The sequence below is a fragment of the Cyprinus carpio genome, chromosome B13 (assembly GCF_018340385.1).
Source record: "Cyprinus carpio isolate SPL01 chromosome B13, ASM1834038v1, whole genome shotgun sequence".
Classification (NCBI taxonomy): Eukaryota; Metazoa; Chordata; class Actinopteri; order Cypriniformes; family Cyprinidae; genus Cyprinus; species Cyprinus carpio.
This window is the reverse complement of record NC_056609.1, coordinates 27,760,294-27,776,559: the sequence shown is the minus strand read 5'-3', so window position 1 is coordinate 27,776,559 and position 16,266 is coordinate 27,760,294. Positions and strand designations below refer to the sequence as shown.

General features: G+C 33.6%; 1 protein-coding gene across 1 annotated transcript in view; it reads right to left on the bottom strand.

Annotated features, from left to right (window-relative positions):
* LOC109061338 (anaphase-promoting complex subunit 1-like) overlaps positions 1-16,266 on the bottom strand; it is a 58,177-nt gene that overhangs the window by 35,893 nt on the left and 6,018 nt on the right. The window contains 10 exon segments of the mRNA XM_042737545.1: positions 454-719; positions 1,276-1,350; positions 2,526-2,713; positions 7,420-7,480; positions 9,572-9,712; positions 11,477-11,614; positions 14,018-14,083; positions 15,224-15,314; positions 15,435-15,530; positions 15,625-15,834. Of these exon segments, the coding sequence (XP_042593479.1) occupies positions 454-719; positions 1,276-1,350; positions 2,526-2,713; positions 7,420-7,480; positions 9,572-9,712; positions 11,477-11,614; positions 14,018-14,083; positions 15,224-15,314; positions 15,435-15,530; positions 15,625-15,834 (1,332 nt within the window).

Genomic DNA, 16,266 nt, shown 5'->3' with positions numbered 1-16,266 from the left:
AAATACATATATCAAGATATGTATCCAATATCATCAAAAGACTAAAAAAATATTGAGATAAATATTACCCAGCCCTAATGCTGACCTACAAACAACATGCACAAGCCAAAGAGTCAACAGAGGATTATCGTTACAGCCTTATCTGATCTTCTGTATTATAATACAATGCTTTTAGATTTCAAACCCACACGGGTTCATCAAACAGCAGCCAATTAAACTCTCACTGCTGTTTTGTTCATGTCCACATGACAGCATGCACTTGACATTTTATTAAACAATGAAATACATTACAGCTATCTCCCCATCCAAAATTAGGGTTCGCCACAAAGAAAAGCGGCACTGACAATGTGAAGTGGGAGTTTTGATGAGTTGGGTGACTTTACTTGGTTAGTCAGGAGGTAAAAACAAGTTCTTACTCGTAGATAAAAGGCAAAAAATTAAATAAATAATTACTTGGCCAGCTGTTGCAGCAGACCGACCAGAGCTCTCGCCCCACTCCGCTGCAGCTCGTCCAGCTTCAGGTCTTCATAGAGCAGATGCAGAACGTAGAAGAGCACCGGGATGTGTGGAAAGAGCAGGGCAGACGACTCTAAACCCAGAGCAGACTCGTGGTTATCCACTCCACCGGGGGGCCCCACCGGCTCCAGGCCCTGAACGGCCACCGCAGGGCGCATGGAAACCTGCCAATGGTAGTCTGAGCATCGGAGGTATCCCCAATCCTGTGGATGTCATACAGATGTAGCCATCAATAAACCTTTAAAACACACAAAACAAAAACACAAAAAACACTTATAAAAAAAAAATAATACACAAAAAACACTACAACACAAAAGTTTGGGGTCAGTAAATTATATAACGCTTTTTATACAGTAATGTTGAAAACAGTTGTGCTGCTTCATACTTCTTCATATTTTTATGGAAACAATGTTACATTTTATTCAAAACAGTTGTGCTGCTTCATATTTTTATGGAAACAATGTTACATTTTATTCAGGATTCTTTGATGAATAGAAAGTCATCTTGAATCTTTTGTTACATTTTAAGTGTCTTTACTGTCACTTTTGATCAATTCAATGCATCTTTGCTGAATAAAAGTGTTCATTTCTTTAAAATAAAACTTCCTGGCCCTAATATGTCAGCTTTATTAGCCTTTCTGTAATAAATCAAACACACGTTAACATTTTACGCTGCAGGTCAAGCTGGTAGGCTACAGATGATCGGATGACAGGAGAGTTTAGAGGATCACGGGTCTCTGACATGTCTAGGGACACTCACCTCATCTGAACCTGTGTCAGCAGGTCGGGCCTTCTTCGGGGCTATTACTGGAGAGAGTGGCACTTCAAAATGAAGCTGTGGAGATGACAACAGTGTTAATGATCAATGAAGACGGACAAGTGCTTCAATCACTAACTGTCTTATAATACAATTTTTTCCAATGTTTTGTTATCATATTTTTTTTTGCAAAATTAATAGTATTGTTTTAATAAAGTCTTTTGTTTTATTAAATGTTTAAATATTTTTGTTTGTATAAATAAATAAAAATCATTGATTTATTAAACTACATTATATAACATATGCAAGCAAATAAGATCTACAACATTTCTGATTTACTTAAAATCACAACAAAATATTTTAAATCAGAAATGAATTGTATTGAGTAAATACAGTTAGAAAATTTTAATTTGTAGAAAAAAGGTTTAATGTGTATTGATCTAATTGATTTTAAAACAATTTTGTATAATATAGTGTTTTGTTTTAATGTTTATGTTTCAATGTTAATGCTTTAATGTTAATGTTTGTTTTAATGTTAATGTTTTAAAATAGTGTTTTGTTTAAAAAGTTTCTTTTTTTTCTAAATAAATAACATTTTGTTTTAATAAAGTCTTTTGTTTTGATAAATAAAGATTTATTTTCACTGATTTATTAAACTAAATTATTTAAAAAATCATGCAAGACTTAAATATGTCTGATTTTATTTAAATGACAAAAAAAAAACATTTTAAATAAAATATTAATTGTACTGGGCAAACATTAATTATTTTAATAATTACAATTTAATTTGCAAAAAAAAAAAAGATGAAAGTTGTGTATTAAATTGATCTAATTGATTTTAAAACATCAGAACTGTGAGTTTATAATATGTATACAGAAAATTAGGATTTATTTATCCATTTATTTAAAAAAATGTATATTATATTATATATATATATATATATATATATATATATAAATAAGAATACAGAAAATTAGGATTTATTTATCCATTTATTTAAAAAAATGTATGCAGGCAAATAAGATCAACAAAACAAACAAATCAGAAATTAATTGTAGTGGGAAATATATAGTTGTATCAATAAATGCAATGTTTTAATGTGAATAAAATAGTTTTCTGTGCTTACCTGACATTTTTAAGTCATGGAAAGTTTTAATTCAGTTAAATGTTTGATCAATCCTAGTGAGCCAGCACAGGCTCAAGGATACCCAACACAAAGACTGCACAGAGATCAAACTAAAGAGACACTCACATTGCGTGTCCACGTCAGTCGTTCCGTGTTGTAACCCATCATTGTCATTAGGCAGGTAACAAACAGGTTCCACTCCAGGTGCATGCTGGGACCTCCAGGGGCATTGTAACTGTTGTACCACTTGACCAGCACTTTCATGGCAGTGTCCTTGGGTAAGATAAACCTGATGGCCTGCAGGCAACGCTTGACTGTGGGAGTAAAAGAAAGATTAGAAGTTAATAACAGAAGTCCCTAAAACAATGGTTAGGAGTGAGCACTTTCTGTAACATTTTGGTCTCTAGATAAGGTTTGAATGCCGCCTTGTGAGTCTATGTGAAATGTTTAACTCATTTGATCATTCACCAGTTAAAAATCAACTAGAAAATAAAAGCAAACCTCTCTGTAAAGAGCTGAACGATTGGAGGAATCATGCATGTCGGGTGCACAAATATTTATGTATCACAATTCAGACCCTTTTTTTTTTTTTTTTTAAGAGTTCACAATACATAATACTGACTTTACTTTTCACAATTTCAAGATAAAATTTCAAAGTTTTAAGTTTAAAACCACTCAAATCATAACACAATTCTTAATATATCTTATTCAAAATCTAAATATTATAACTAAAATTTCATTTTAATCAAATACAAATCTATACACAACAATTTCCACTTAAATCTTTTGCCAATTTTGATTTTGAGCCGTGATCTCGCTATTCAGACTTTTTTCCTCTGAATTGTTAGTTTATAATATAGGATTCTGACGATTTTTCTCGCTATTCAGATCACATATCACTTCTGACGATTTTTCTCGCTATTCTGAGTTCATATCTCACAATTTTGAATTGAGTACAGACTCTTGAATTCTTTTGAGGGGCACCTAATTTTGTGGTTAAAATAATCTGTCTCTCAAAATGAGTTTTTCATTCAAGAAGCATTTTGGTACATTTCCTTTCATATTCATAGTGAACCACAAAATCACAAATGTGCAACCACAAAAGCTTTCATAAGATGTCAATTTTGTTGAGATTTAGGACATCATTGGCCAAGCTGAATAAATAAGCATTCCTTTGATGGTATTTCTGGAATCAATATTGGCCGAGATACAAAGAAAAATCTAAATATTGATTGTGCAAAAAAATCTAAGTACCGCCTTTAAAGTTGAAGAAGTTCTTAGCCATGTATATTATTAATCAAAAATTAGGTTTCATATATTTAAACGGTAGAGAAATTTACAAAATATCTTCATGGAACAACATGATCTTTACTTTATATCCTAATTAAGTTTTGTGGTCCATGGTCACATTTTACATTCACAATATAAATCCAAAATAATTTTCATTGCTTAAAATTTACCCCAGTGACTTAAGACTTAAGTTTTGTGGTCCATGGTCACATTTTACATTCACAATAGCATGCCAAAGTTTAATACTTGTTCAAATTGCTAAACTCAAGCATAAGCAATCATAATAATGATGCATGCCTTAGCAAACACCACTAATACATGTTATTAAGTCAGCTGTCACCACTGATCTCTGATGAATTAATACCATATTATTAGATTAACATTAAACATAACATCGTTTTTAGCTCGTATCTCCAACCCCCACGTGTGTAGATCCAAAATAAAAAGTGTAGGTGAAGAGAATGGAGATGAAGGTTGTACGCGGAGGTGATCCTATAGAAAAGTGCACACGGAGGGGGCCGCCACTTCAAAGGACACAGCCGGAGCTGGAACGCACATCTGAGCGAGGGGGTGGAGATCGGAGGGACGGGTTTACAGATGACTGTTTGCCAAAGTGTTTGACTGCGTGACACGGGGGCTACAAGACCTGATCCAGAGGAAGAGGATGCTGAGATCTGAGGGAGGAGGGATGCATGGGGTTTGGTTTGATTGGATTTCTGCAGCACGATGAAATGAAGCAGAGAAAGTTTTTGAACCTTTATGTAGTTTTGCAAAAGCTTTGTTATTTACCCATAATTTCTAAATTTAAAATCTGAAACTAAAAAAATGCTAAAAACACAAAGGCAAAATAAATAACGGGAAATCGCTTTTTTATTTAGTGATCTTATATTCAAATGTTCAACATGATCAAGTGTTCCTCCACAGAATTAAAAAAGATGGCAACTTTGACTTTTTTATCTAACAATTCTGCTTTTATTTCTCACAATTATGATTTTATATGCCACAATACTGACCTTTTTCTCAGAATTGTGAATTTATAATACACAATTCGGTCTTTATTTCTCGCAATTCGCAATTTCGTTAACATCTCATATTTCAAACTTTTTCTCAGAATTGTGAGTTTATAACTTACAAGTTAGACTTAATTTCTCACTATTCTGAGTTTATATTTTTAAATTTTGAGTTAAAATCTCCCAATTCAGACTCCCTCAGAATTGAGTTAATAATATACAATTCTAACTTTATCTCACAGTTGATTTTGTCTTACAATTTTCACTTTGCATCTCCCAATTCTTTTTTTTTTTCTCTAAATTAATATCTGTTTTAAGGGACTCCAAGTTTTGTGGAACAAAGGATCTGTCTATATCCCAAAAATGCATTTTTCATTCAAAATTTATTTTGGTACATTCCATTTTTTATACATATTAATGCACAAAATCATATAATACTTACACAAAGTGAATCTTCTGTTAAATCAGAAATCGGAGGAAAAAAAAAAATATAAAAAAATTTTGAATACCTAGAAATAACATAGAAAAAGATATAAAAAATATAAACCTTGCAATTCTGATAATAAAAAGTCAGCAATGTGAGATAATTAAAAATTGTGAGAGAGAAAATTATACCCTGAATGCAAGAAGTCAGTAAATTCAGCATGTAATTTCCCAGATGCTTTTGTTACGGACATGAACCATTCCTGAAATCGCACAGCTTGTTGAGTGAAGACACAAGTCACATCTCAGAGTTCAATGATGTATTTCAGAGCTACTTTGCACTGTCATAAATTTGCCTCATGAAATGCTAAAGAATTCATTCATCCTGCTTTCTCACTAGTTCTAGAGAAATCAGAGTAAATATCAGCAACCACATTCAACAATAGAGTACTGTATGAAATCTTCACTGAACAGAGCATAATATCAGTAAAAAGCATCTTTTGTTCCCAACTAAACGTGAATCAGGGATATCTAAAATGGCATTTTCCACTTCTTTTATTTTATCGGGTATCGTTCAGCGTCATACCACCACACTCTCAATGACTCTGCCTGAAGCTTAATTAGCAAACAAACACAGAAAGGTCAGGATGGAGCTGAATAAAATGCCACTTTATTAGCAGTACAAAGCCCACCACTTTCAAACTAAAGCACTTATTAACAGGAAGCTGGCATTAATTGAGAAAATTGTAAAGAATGCCGGATGGGCAGACGTCGCACGCAATCAGTTCAAAACTAAAGGCCAAGAAAAGCTAAACAAATCCGCCACAGGGAAGTCTGCACCCACCGTTGGTATGCGATCAGTGTTAGTCTGTTCAAAAGTCATCGTTATGATGCTAGCATGCTCTGGGCGCTAGGTGGTAAAAATTTAAATGGTATAAATCAATAGCAAAAGTAATAGAAAACAGCTCTAATGACATAAACAGACCCAAAGCATGCATCATCTACACTTCCTGGAATATTAATAGCAAACATTAGAAAAGGTCAAATGTCTAAATGCAGAAAGTGTCAGGAATGACTCACAGTTTTACTTCACAGTAAAGCATAACTGCATTCATTAGTGACAGATCCTTGGGCACATTTATGCCAAATAAATCAGGATCTGAGTTTTACAAAATCACTACAAAACAGCACTGTTAGAGTCTCACAGGAGTGCGGGTTGAAAAACGGCAGTGTTAACATCGCCAAAGGTTTTGAAGACAAGACGAAATATGTGCATCATGACGACAATTAAATGAAAAGGTCACCCAAAATTGAAAATTTGCAGAAAATTTACTCACCCTGAGGTCAGCCAACATGTAAATACGTTTGTTTCTTCATCAAGAACAGATTTGGAGAAATGTAGCATTGCATCACTTGCTCAGCAATGGATCCTCTGCAGTGAATGGGTGCCGTCAGAATGAAAGTCTAAACAGCTGATAAAAACGGATTACTTGTGGATTATTGTGATGTTTTTATCAGCTGTTTGGACTCTCATTCTGACGGCACCCATTCACTGCAGAGCATCCATTGCTGAGCAAGTAAATCAATTCAGAACTTCTCCAAATCTGATGAAGAAACAAACTCATCTACATCATGGATGGCCTGAGGCTGTGGCAAATTTTAATTTTGGGGTGAACTATTCCTTTAAACTTTAAAATTCTTTTACATTTTAACTTAACACCCCTTTATTTTACCACTGACGAAAAAGATATATTGCAATAATGCACTAACAAATTTTTTATACAAAATAATAATGCAATAATAGTTTAAAATGAAGTAATCTGACATACCAAAAACTCAATAACACTTTACATAATAAGGTCTAATTAGTTAATGCTAGATAATGCATTAGCTTACATAAACTGACAATGAGCAGTATCTTTTTAAAGCATCATTTTTAATTGCTACTTAAAATAAATACAATTATTTATTGATTGTTCCTGTTAGCTCACAGTGCATTAACTAAAATTAATTGACTACTGACATCATGCTTATGTTTATTTAGGTTTATTTATTGGTTTAAAATTTGTTAACATTAAGATTAAAAAATGCAGTATAATTACAACATATTAAAAAGAGAAAATGAAGTAACACATCACCCTAACAAAAACAAAATTTAAAAAAAATACAGAAGATATTTTAATGAAAAGACTAAAACTAAAAATTAAAACTAAAAACTGACTCCAGGAGGACATGGGGTGCATTGGAAGTGATGCATCACGCGGCTGGACTGTATTTATGCGAGTGTTTTCTCTTACCCAGCTCTGAAGTGGCCACCTCGGGAATGGTGATTCTTAACATGGAACCGGAGCTCAATTCCTGAACAAAAGAAAAGTGAGAGGCGGCTATTAGCACCACATTCTTAATTAGCTGCACCATCAAAAAGAGTCCGAACCAACAGGCGTCACGTTGCTGTTTATATCTGGTTGAATTCTATCAAAAGCAACCAAGCTATTGTTGCTCCCTTTGCTGAAATAAACTAAAAAACAAAAGAACAATTGCATGCATTAAAATTCCAGCAGGCATTCGACAAAACAAACTTTAGACGCTGGCTATTTTTAAAAGCCTTTCTCAGAAGCATATCATCCCACATAAGTTGGTTGTGGCGAGATTGCTTTGACAGGCCTGTAAGGGGATTTCTTCTGGTAGGACATGTCGTTCAGTGGGAAATGACAACGCAGAGGGGCTGACTGCAGGGGACCAGACCTTATTGAGTCTTGTGGAAAGAGTGACGGGCTCCTGGTGCACATGTCTGAGCCGCCACATCATGTCGGTCATGTCCTGTTACTGTGGCACCCCTCAATTACAGCCGGCCACTGTACGACAAAAGCAATTACCAGCTCCTGCCTTTAGCAGCAGTGGTCAGCACAAACACAAACGCATGCATCTTGACCCTGTTTGACATTTTGAAAATGCATTTAGAAAGCAGCTGCCACATTTATGCCCAGACAGTGATATATCAAGTGAACCAGGTGGATTCATCTGAATTATATGTGGCCATTTTAAGATTTACTGGCATTGGACGAAAAACCGAGCCCATTTGGCTGACTTCCAAAATATACTGACAGATATTCAATGAACAAATGGTTCACCTCATTTGTTATAAGTGAATAAAATGTCTATGAAAAAAAGGCAGCTTTGGTTGCCAAAACTGCAGCAACATTTTAGCAACTAATGTATAAAATGATAAGATAATATACCAACCTACTGAAGCATTAAAATCTGTTTTGTACATTTATAATACACTGACAAACACCAAAAAACACAGGTGGTAATGAGAAAACCAAATGATGAATATAACACACTCAAACACAAAATAATACAATAAAGATTCATTACAAAACACAATAAAACTAAAGAAAAACCACCAAATCAAAAACAAAACATAAAATACTATGAAAAACCATCAAATGTAAAGTGTCACAGACAATTCTGGGAATCTATGTTTTTTTTTTCATGTGTAGAGGACTTGTTCCTTTTCACTTACAAAACATTAAGTACTACATTTAATAGCATATACTGTAACATTACATAAAGTGTCTCATTACATGGTTTTTCACCATATACAGTAAGGGAACTACTAGGTTTCTATTGTAGTATAGTATATATACATACAAAAATATATATTATATTATACTATAATATATATATATAGTATAGTTTTAGTCTTTTACAGTTAAAATTATTTTTAAAATTAAAATATTTTACAGTGTACATAAATTGTAACTAAGACTGTAAAAAAAAAAGTTTCTAAACAATTATATTGTACACGGTTTAGTAGAGATCGAAAATATATTGGTAATTATATCAGTGTCAGCCCATATATAATATATATTAATCAGGATTGGTCGGAATCAGCTAATACTGGAAATATATAATATCAGATCTGATTTTCTTAAATACAAAGTTTTCAAAAGTACTAAAATGTCAGTCTGTTAGGATTGAAATGTACTTCTGTAAATTTCTGTAAAATTGAAATGTACTTCTGTAAATACACATTATAGATCTTATTGTGATTTTTTTGTGCCTTAATGTTTAAATCAAAACGATGTTGCTACTTCAGTTTCTTTGTGACTAAGGTTTTAAATGTCTGGTTATACTTAGAAGCATGCATGCATTAAATTATTTTAGACTGCAGCTTTGTGAAAAATATTTTTTTTAAATAATAAATAAATTTAGCTTAATACCAGCCATCATCAGTAGTTATCCTCCATTCATAAAAATAATCAGCCATCAGTATTAGTGCATCTTGTTTGTATAGCCCTCTTCCTCATCTCTAAAATACCTTTTTTCGTGATTTCTCTGATCCTCAGGATTGTAATCACTGATAAACATCAAGCATCTTAATGACACTAACCACCTCTCAGCATACAGTTCACTGATGTTCTAGAGGTGACGAGTTGCACTGACCAGCGTGACTCTGTTGCTGACGGCGTCTCGGAGGGAGTGGATGTGAGGTGCAGCCTGCTGGAATGAAGAGTCTTCCAGCCAGGACGACTCGTGGTGCTGCTTCGCGCTGCGCACCTCCAACACAGGAGAAGGCATGCCAACCTGACAGCAGGAGATGAGGAATACCATGAACAGATGTGACATCAATCACAAAAAAACACAACACCACTGTAAGGTGATGCAAGGTGTTCCCTGTTCAAGTTTGATGAGGTTAATGCCCATTATTCAACTCAAGCCAGTTCAGTCTGATTACTGTGTAAAGTTCATTATTATGAATCTAGTTCAATTGAGCAATAAGCAGCTCAAATGAAGAAAGTAGTGTGGATATTCAGCTCAGGCCATTTCAATGTTAATTCATTTCATTTTTGATTTTGCAAAATTATAAATACATTCGATTCAGCTATAAAGCAGCTGTTTCTGAATATGAAAGAAATTTGACTCAGAAATTAACATTTGCTGAAAATGTTATAACTCTCAGGCCATTCAAGATCAGAGCAGATTTGGAGAATGTAGCATTACAACACTTGCTCACCAGTGGATGCTCTGCAGTGAATGGGTGCCGTCAGATTGAGAGTCCAAACAGCTGATACAAACATCACAATAATCCACAAGACACCAGTCCACCAATTAATGTCTTGTGAATCAAAAAGCTCCATGTTTGTACAAGATCCGGGTATAGTTAATTCATAGTAATGCTTCCTCCAGTGTAAAAAAACTCTCATTTTAAAATACACCCACAAATTTCTTATGGGGTGGCAATATTATGGGAGTACACTTGTATGTTAGCCGGAAGCAACAACTGGAAGTTAAAAATGTCTTGATGGATTTATTTCATCCATACACACACACAAAGCTGTTCACTTCACAAGACATTAACTGATGGACTGGAGTGGTGTGGATTATTGTGATGTTTTTATCAGCTGTTTGGACTCTCATTCTGACGGCACCCATTCACTGCAGAGGATCCACTGGTAAAAAAAAAGTTAGGTAATGCCACATTTCTGTTCTGTTCTGATGAAGAAACAAACTCATCTACATCTTGGATGGCCTGAGAATAAGTCAATTTTCAGCAAATTTTCATTTTTGGGTGAACAATTCCTTTAAGTGTCTTTTAATCCCCAACAAAGCAAGCCAAAGGAACTCAAACTCCATAAGGTGACAAAAATGGAGGGAAGAAGAGAAAAAAATTTTTTGGAAGAAACCAGGCTCAGTCAGGGGACCAGTTCTCTGGCCGAAAGGCATGGAAAGCTTAAAAACAGTGTTTATAAAGATATTTGCAGCTCTTTTAACCATTACTGGTAGTAAATAACAGTTTATAATAACTTAAAAAGGAACAAACTATGATTGAAATGTGTTTGTCCACACAAGTACATCATCTGCCCTTTATTGTAGCTCTGTAGTAAATAAAATTCTGTTTGTGGTTTAGGAGACTTTTGCAGGGACTAGAAAAGCTTTAATCAATAGTGCAATACTTCATGTTAAATGGTGGCTCCAAAAGAACTTCTCTTCTAACACAATATCCATAAATACACTCATACGGGATAGGATTAGTAATTTATTAAGCATACTATCACTCATATGCACTACTTGATCTCTGTTTCACACAATTAGATTATCAAAACAGTCTAGAGCCGAGTTGTTTGTGTTGTTTAAGAAGAAAAATAATGGAGCTGGCCATATTACCGTGATTTAATACTGATGTGGATCCATTTGTAGAAACAAAGCGGATGGCCATTAGCATTAGGACACAACATCAAGAGTCCTCTTGAAGAATGCTGTCTTGTCTTACATATATGACTCAATTAGTGTTTCACTAATCAGCTACAATAAAACGCACATGATCCCGCAATAAGCACATTATAGTACCTCCTCCAGACGGCTCATATGCTGAACCACGGCCCTTGCGGGGGTGCTGATGTTCTCCAGAGGGGTGCTTAACTGCGGCTGGTGGTTTTGCACACTGAAGGTAGGAGACAAAAGGCCAGGGACAAACACTTTGCTGACCTGGAAACAAAACATTCATGATTATTACTAGCTTAAAACATGATGGTTTTGTGTTACCAAAGGCTTAAAGCTGAATTACTTTGAAGGCGATTTGGAAAAATAATTATTTTTATGCATGTAAATTATTGGGCTACTACATGACACTACAGTATAAAAGGATTTCTCGATACTACACACTGTTAGTCTATTTATATCAGTGCATTAAGCATTCGCTGAAAAGTTTTAAACCCAAATAGGATATAGAATTTGACATTTAGTCAAATTTGTATTCTTTATCATCAAGGGTCAGTGAGTCAGTAACATTCTTTAATTAATCCATACTTTAGCTTTCTATGTATTTTATTTAAGCTATGTGTGAATGTCTAAAAAAACAAAACTTGTGAGGTTGTCATTTCCATGTAATATACATAAAATATTAGATACATAAGAATATTATAGAATAGAAGAGTAATAATAATAAAATTAAAACTATTATTTTTATTACTAGTATTATTGTTTATATATATATATATATAGTACAGGTCAAAAGTTTGGAAACATTACTATTTTTAATGTTTTTGAAAGAAGTTTCTTCTGCTCATCAAGCCTGCATTTATTTGATCAAAAATACAGAAAAAAAATGTAATATTGTGATATATTATTACAATTTAAAATAATTGTTTTTAAATTTATTATACTTTAAATTATCATTTATTTCTGTGATGCAAAGCTGAATTTTTAGGATCATTATCACATGATCCTTTAGAAATCATTCTAATATGATGATTCATTATCAAAGTTGGAAACAGTTCTGCTGCTTAATATTTTTTCAGAACATGTGATACTTTTTTAGGATACTTTGATGAATAAAAAGTAAAAAAAAAAATAATAAAAAAAGAAGCTATGTTTTTTTAAATATGAATATTTTGTAATAACAATATACACTACTTGTCAGTAATTTGGGGTCAGTAAATTTTTTTTTCTTCTTTTTTTTTAAATAAATCAATACTTTTATTCAGCAAGGATGTGTTAAATTGATAAAAAAGTGATGATAAAGAAAATATATTATTAGAATATATATTATTAGAATTTTTTTTTTTTTTTTTTGAATAAATGCAGTTCTCTTTAACCTTTTATTCATCAAATATATTAGACAGCAGAACTGTTTCCAACACTCATAATAAATCAGAATATTAGAATGATTTCTAAATGATCATGTGATAGACTGGATGTTACATGTGACACTGAAGGCTGGAGTAATGATGCTGAAAATTCAGCTTTGCATCACATGAATAAATTATTTATTTAAAGTATATTCAAATAGAAAACTATTATTTTAAGTTGTAATAATATTTCACAATATTACTGTTTTTTCTGTATTTTTGATCAAATAAATGCAGGCTTGATGAGCAGAAGAGACTTCTTTCAAAACATTAAAAATAGTAATGTTTCCAAACTTTTGACCTGTACTGTATGTGTGTGTGTGTGTGTATATATGTATATATATATATATATATAATATATATATATATATATATATATATATATATATATATATATATAAAATTGCTAGTATTATTAAATTAGAATGCACATTTAAATACATTTATTTCACTAATAATATTTAGTAAAGGTATTAGTATTAAATAATTTTTATATGGTTACAATATTTGCAATATATTATAATATTATAATTAATATACACATACATATACATACATGGTTATATACACAATTTATTTGATTTGACAGCTAAAAATGCCTGAAATGGAAAATTTGTAAAGGCTATTTTATTAAAAATCACAATTTTTATATTATATATGATGAATAACATACTATATATGACAAATAATATTGGATAGCGTTGGGATTCCGCCTTTGTTTTGTGTGGGATAGGTCACATTGATCAATCATATTTTCAACCAATTCTGGAACTTGAAAATTGGTTGGAGGTGAGTCATCCACATCTGAAACACACAGCATCATCAGTGCTGCAGAGAAACAGGATTTTATACATCAATCATGCACACATCTGTAAGTACCATCTTATGACATTAATAAACGATATGAATCTAACAGTATAAACAGATATCCTGTGCGCCTGTAAAGAATCACTGCATTCTCTCCAGCACTAATGACAGTCTCTCATCCAGATATGAGTGACTCACCTGGAACCAATTTTCAAATCTCTAGTGATTGGTGGGGAACATGATGGAATGAGATGATGTATTAGACTCAGCACCAGGCTTTGAGTGCAAATTGTAATGCACAGATGCCTTTGGCTTTTTTAATAAAAGAGGACTACGCATGGCAGACACGCTGCACATTACAACATAGTCACACTGAGCTGAAAGAGGAAAAATGATTCAGGCCACTAATAAAGTCATTTCAGAGGTGAAAAACGCAGATGAAATCAAGCCTCACCCGAGTGACTCCTGTGTACAAGACCAGACTCCCATTGGCCTCAAGCACCAGCATTGTATGAATGTCCTTGGAAGAAATGAAGAAAACGTGAAATTTAGGTCTTGATGAAGACAGTGGAGGAAAAGAGGAAGACACTTATACATGATGTTCAAGATCTACAAGCGTCACGCTTATTTAAGCGGTGTAAATCCCTCATCATAATAGGAAGCAGCAAGATCTGCTCACAATGGATTTGAAATGTGGAAACATTTGCAACTCTTACTACACTGATTTTATGATTTATTGCATGGTTAAAAGTGAGTGTTTGGCTATTAGTAAACATATACCAATATGGATCAACTTTCAATAACTTAACTTTCAAATAGTACTGATGAAATATGTACAATAAGAGCAGAAAAGAGTAAACATATATCACTATAAGGTCATAGCATCTATTTTAAATGCAAATTAATCTTTTTTTTTTTTGAATGGTGCATCCATACATTTGTTTTATTGGTAAATTTTTTTGACCTTATAACTAAAATGTCAATCTTTTGGTAAATTAATTATTTTTTTGAATTATTGATGTATACAGGACCAGTCTTTTAATCTGTTAAACCCTACGGCTTTCTTACAAAAAAACTGCAAGATCGCATTTAGATCCATCTCCATTTTTAAATTATCTGATCGTGATTTATACTCTGATCGTGGTTATTTGATCTAGTCACAATTATTTGAGAAATGTTTTGGCATTCAAATTTTTAAGCACTTAAAGAAATGTCATCAAATGTGCATTAGAAGCAGGGGGAGTCATAACATGACAGGGAGTAAAAATATATTTAAAAAATGTTAGTACACAAACATATTCAATGGTGCTCTTTTATACAAAATAAAGGTTTGTGGGTTTGTCGCTATTTTATATACATACAGTATTACAAAATTCATGATTGTGACAGATGTATCAATGTCCGTATCTTAAAATTCAGTCAATAACCGAAGCATAGAACCAAATCTGCAATCTTCTTTTTCGATAATCTGTTTCACTCTGATGTACATCACAATGCCGAAGAAAAGATCTGTCACTACTTCAGTTTATCGTGACTTAAGCAACAGTAAAGATAAAATTGAAAAAGTTGCTTTGCAACATTCAAGACACATCACGGTGACAAAATCTTTTACATATTTCATAATCTCATAAAGACACATTTGACAGATTCAAAAACTCACCTCAAGAGGGGCAGCATCTTTTGCGGTGATAACAGTCACTGATGCAAATATCAGCTGAGAAGTTTCATTGCTCTCGAGGAATTTTACACACCTGCAAACAGCACACAAGAGACAGCGCTAGAGCTTTGAAGTAGTTAAATACTAAGAACGCAAAGTGATCCATCCTATTAATGTAGAAGTAAAACTACTAAATAATAAGCCATGCATTCACCTGAGCTGCTGGTGGGACTCGACCAGGAAGCACAGGTACCTGTTCTCACACAGGTCAGAGGTGATGAAGACTTTAGAGGCCTGGCAGCCTTTCTCCCTGCACAACACAGATTTCAGGACAAACATCATCAGTAACTTCACGCTTTTGGCTCATAAACGCAGGATATGGAAGCTCATGAGGCTCAGTGCACCTGGAGATAGCGCTGGTTTCTGTCCACAGCTGCTCAATGCAGAGGTCTGGTAGAATGGGCTCCATCTCGGGCAGCAGGGCTGTTTCGTTCAGTGTGCTGTTGGGTGAGGCCAGGATGCTGTGGCCGCGTGGAGACGGCGTGTGGCAGGACATGTTGAAGCGCTGAGCTCCGGAGAAAGAGGGCGCTGCGATGCCAGGTGAGTGAGCCCGACTAAGTAAGGCAAGTTAAAGAGAAACCAAAGAGCACATTTAGACAAAAATATGTTTTTATATTTAAGTCAAAAAACTTTTATTGTCACACCACCACAGCACATGTGCCATGGTGAGTGCAATTCTTGGGAGCGTGCTCCAGAAATTGCAGAAACATTTACATATGACCATACAGACTTCAACAGATGACAATGTGCAATATGCACATACATATAGTCAGTACACACAGTGTACTATTAGACATACAGTTACCACTACACATTATACACAATATGTACATACATACAGTTAGCACTACACATTATACACTATACACAGTATGTACACATTCTACATTATGTAGACATATATATGCATAAAAATATGCGACGGTGCAACAGATTATACATGAACTGGATACACAAAATGTCATGGATGTGCATTGGATGGTATC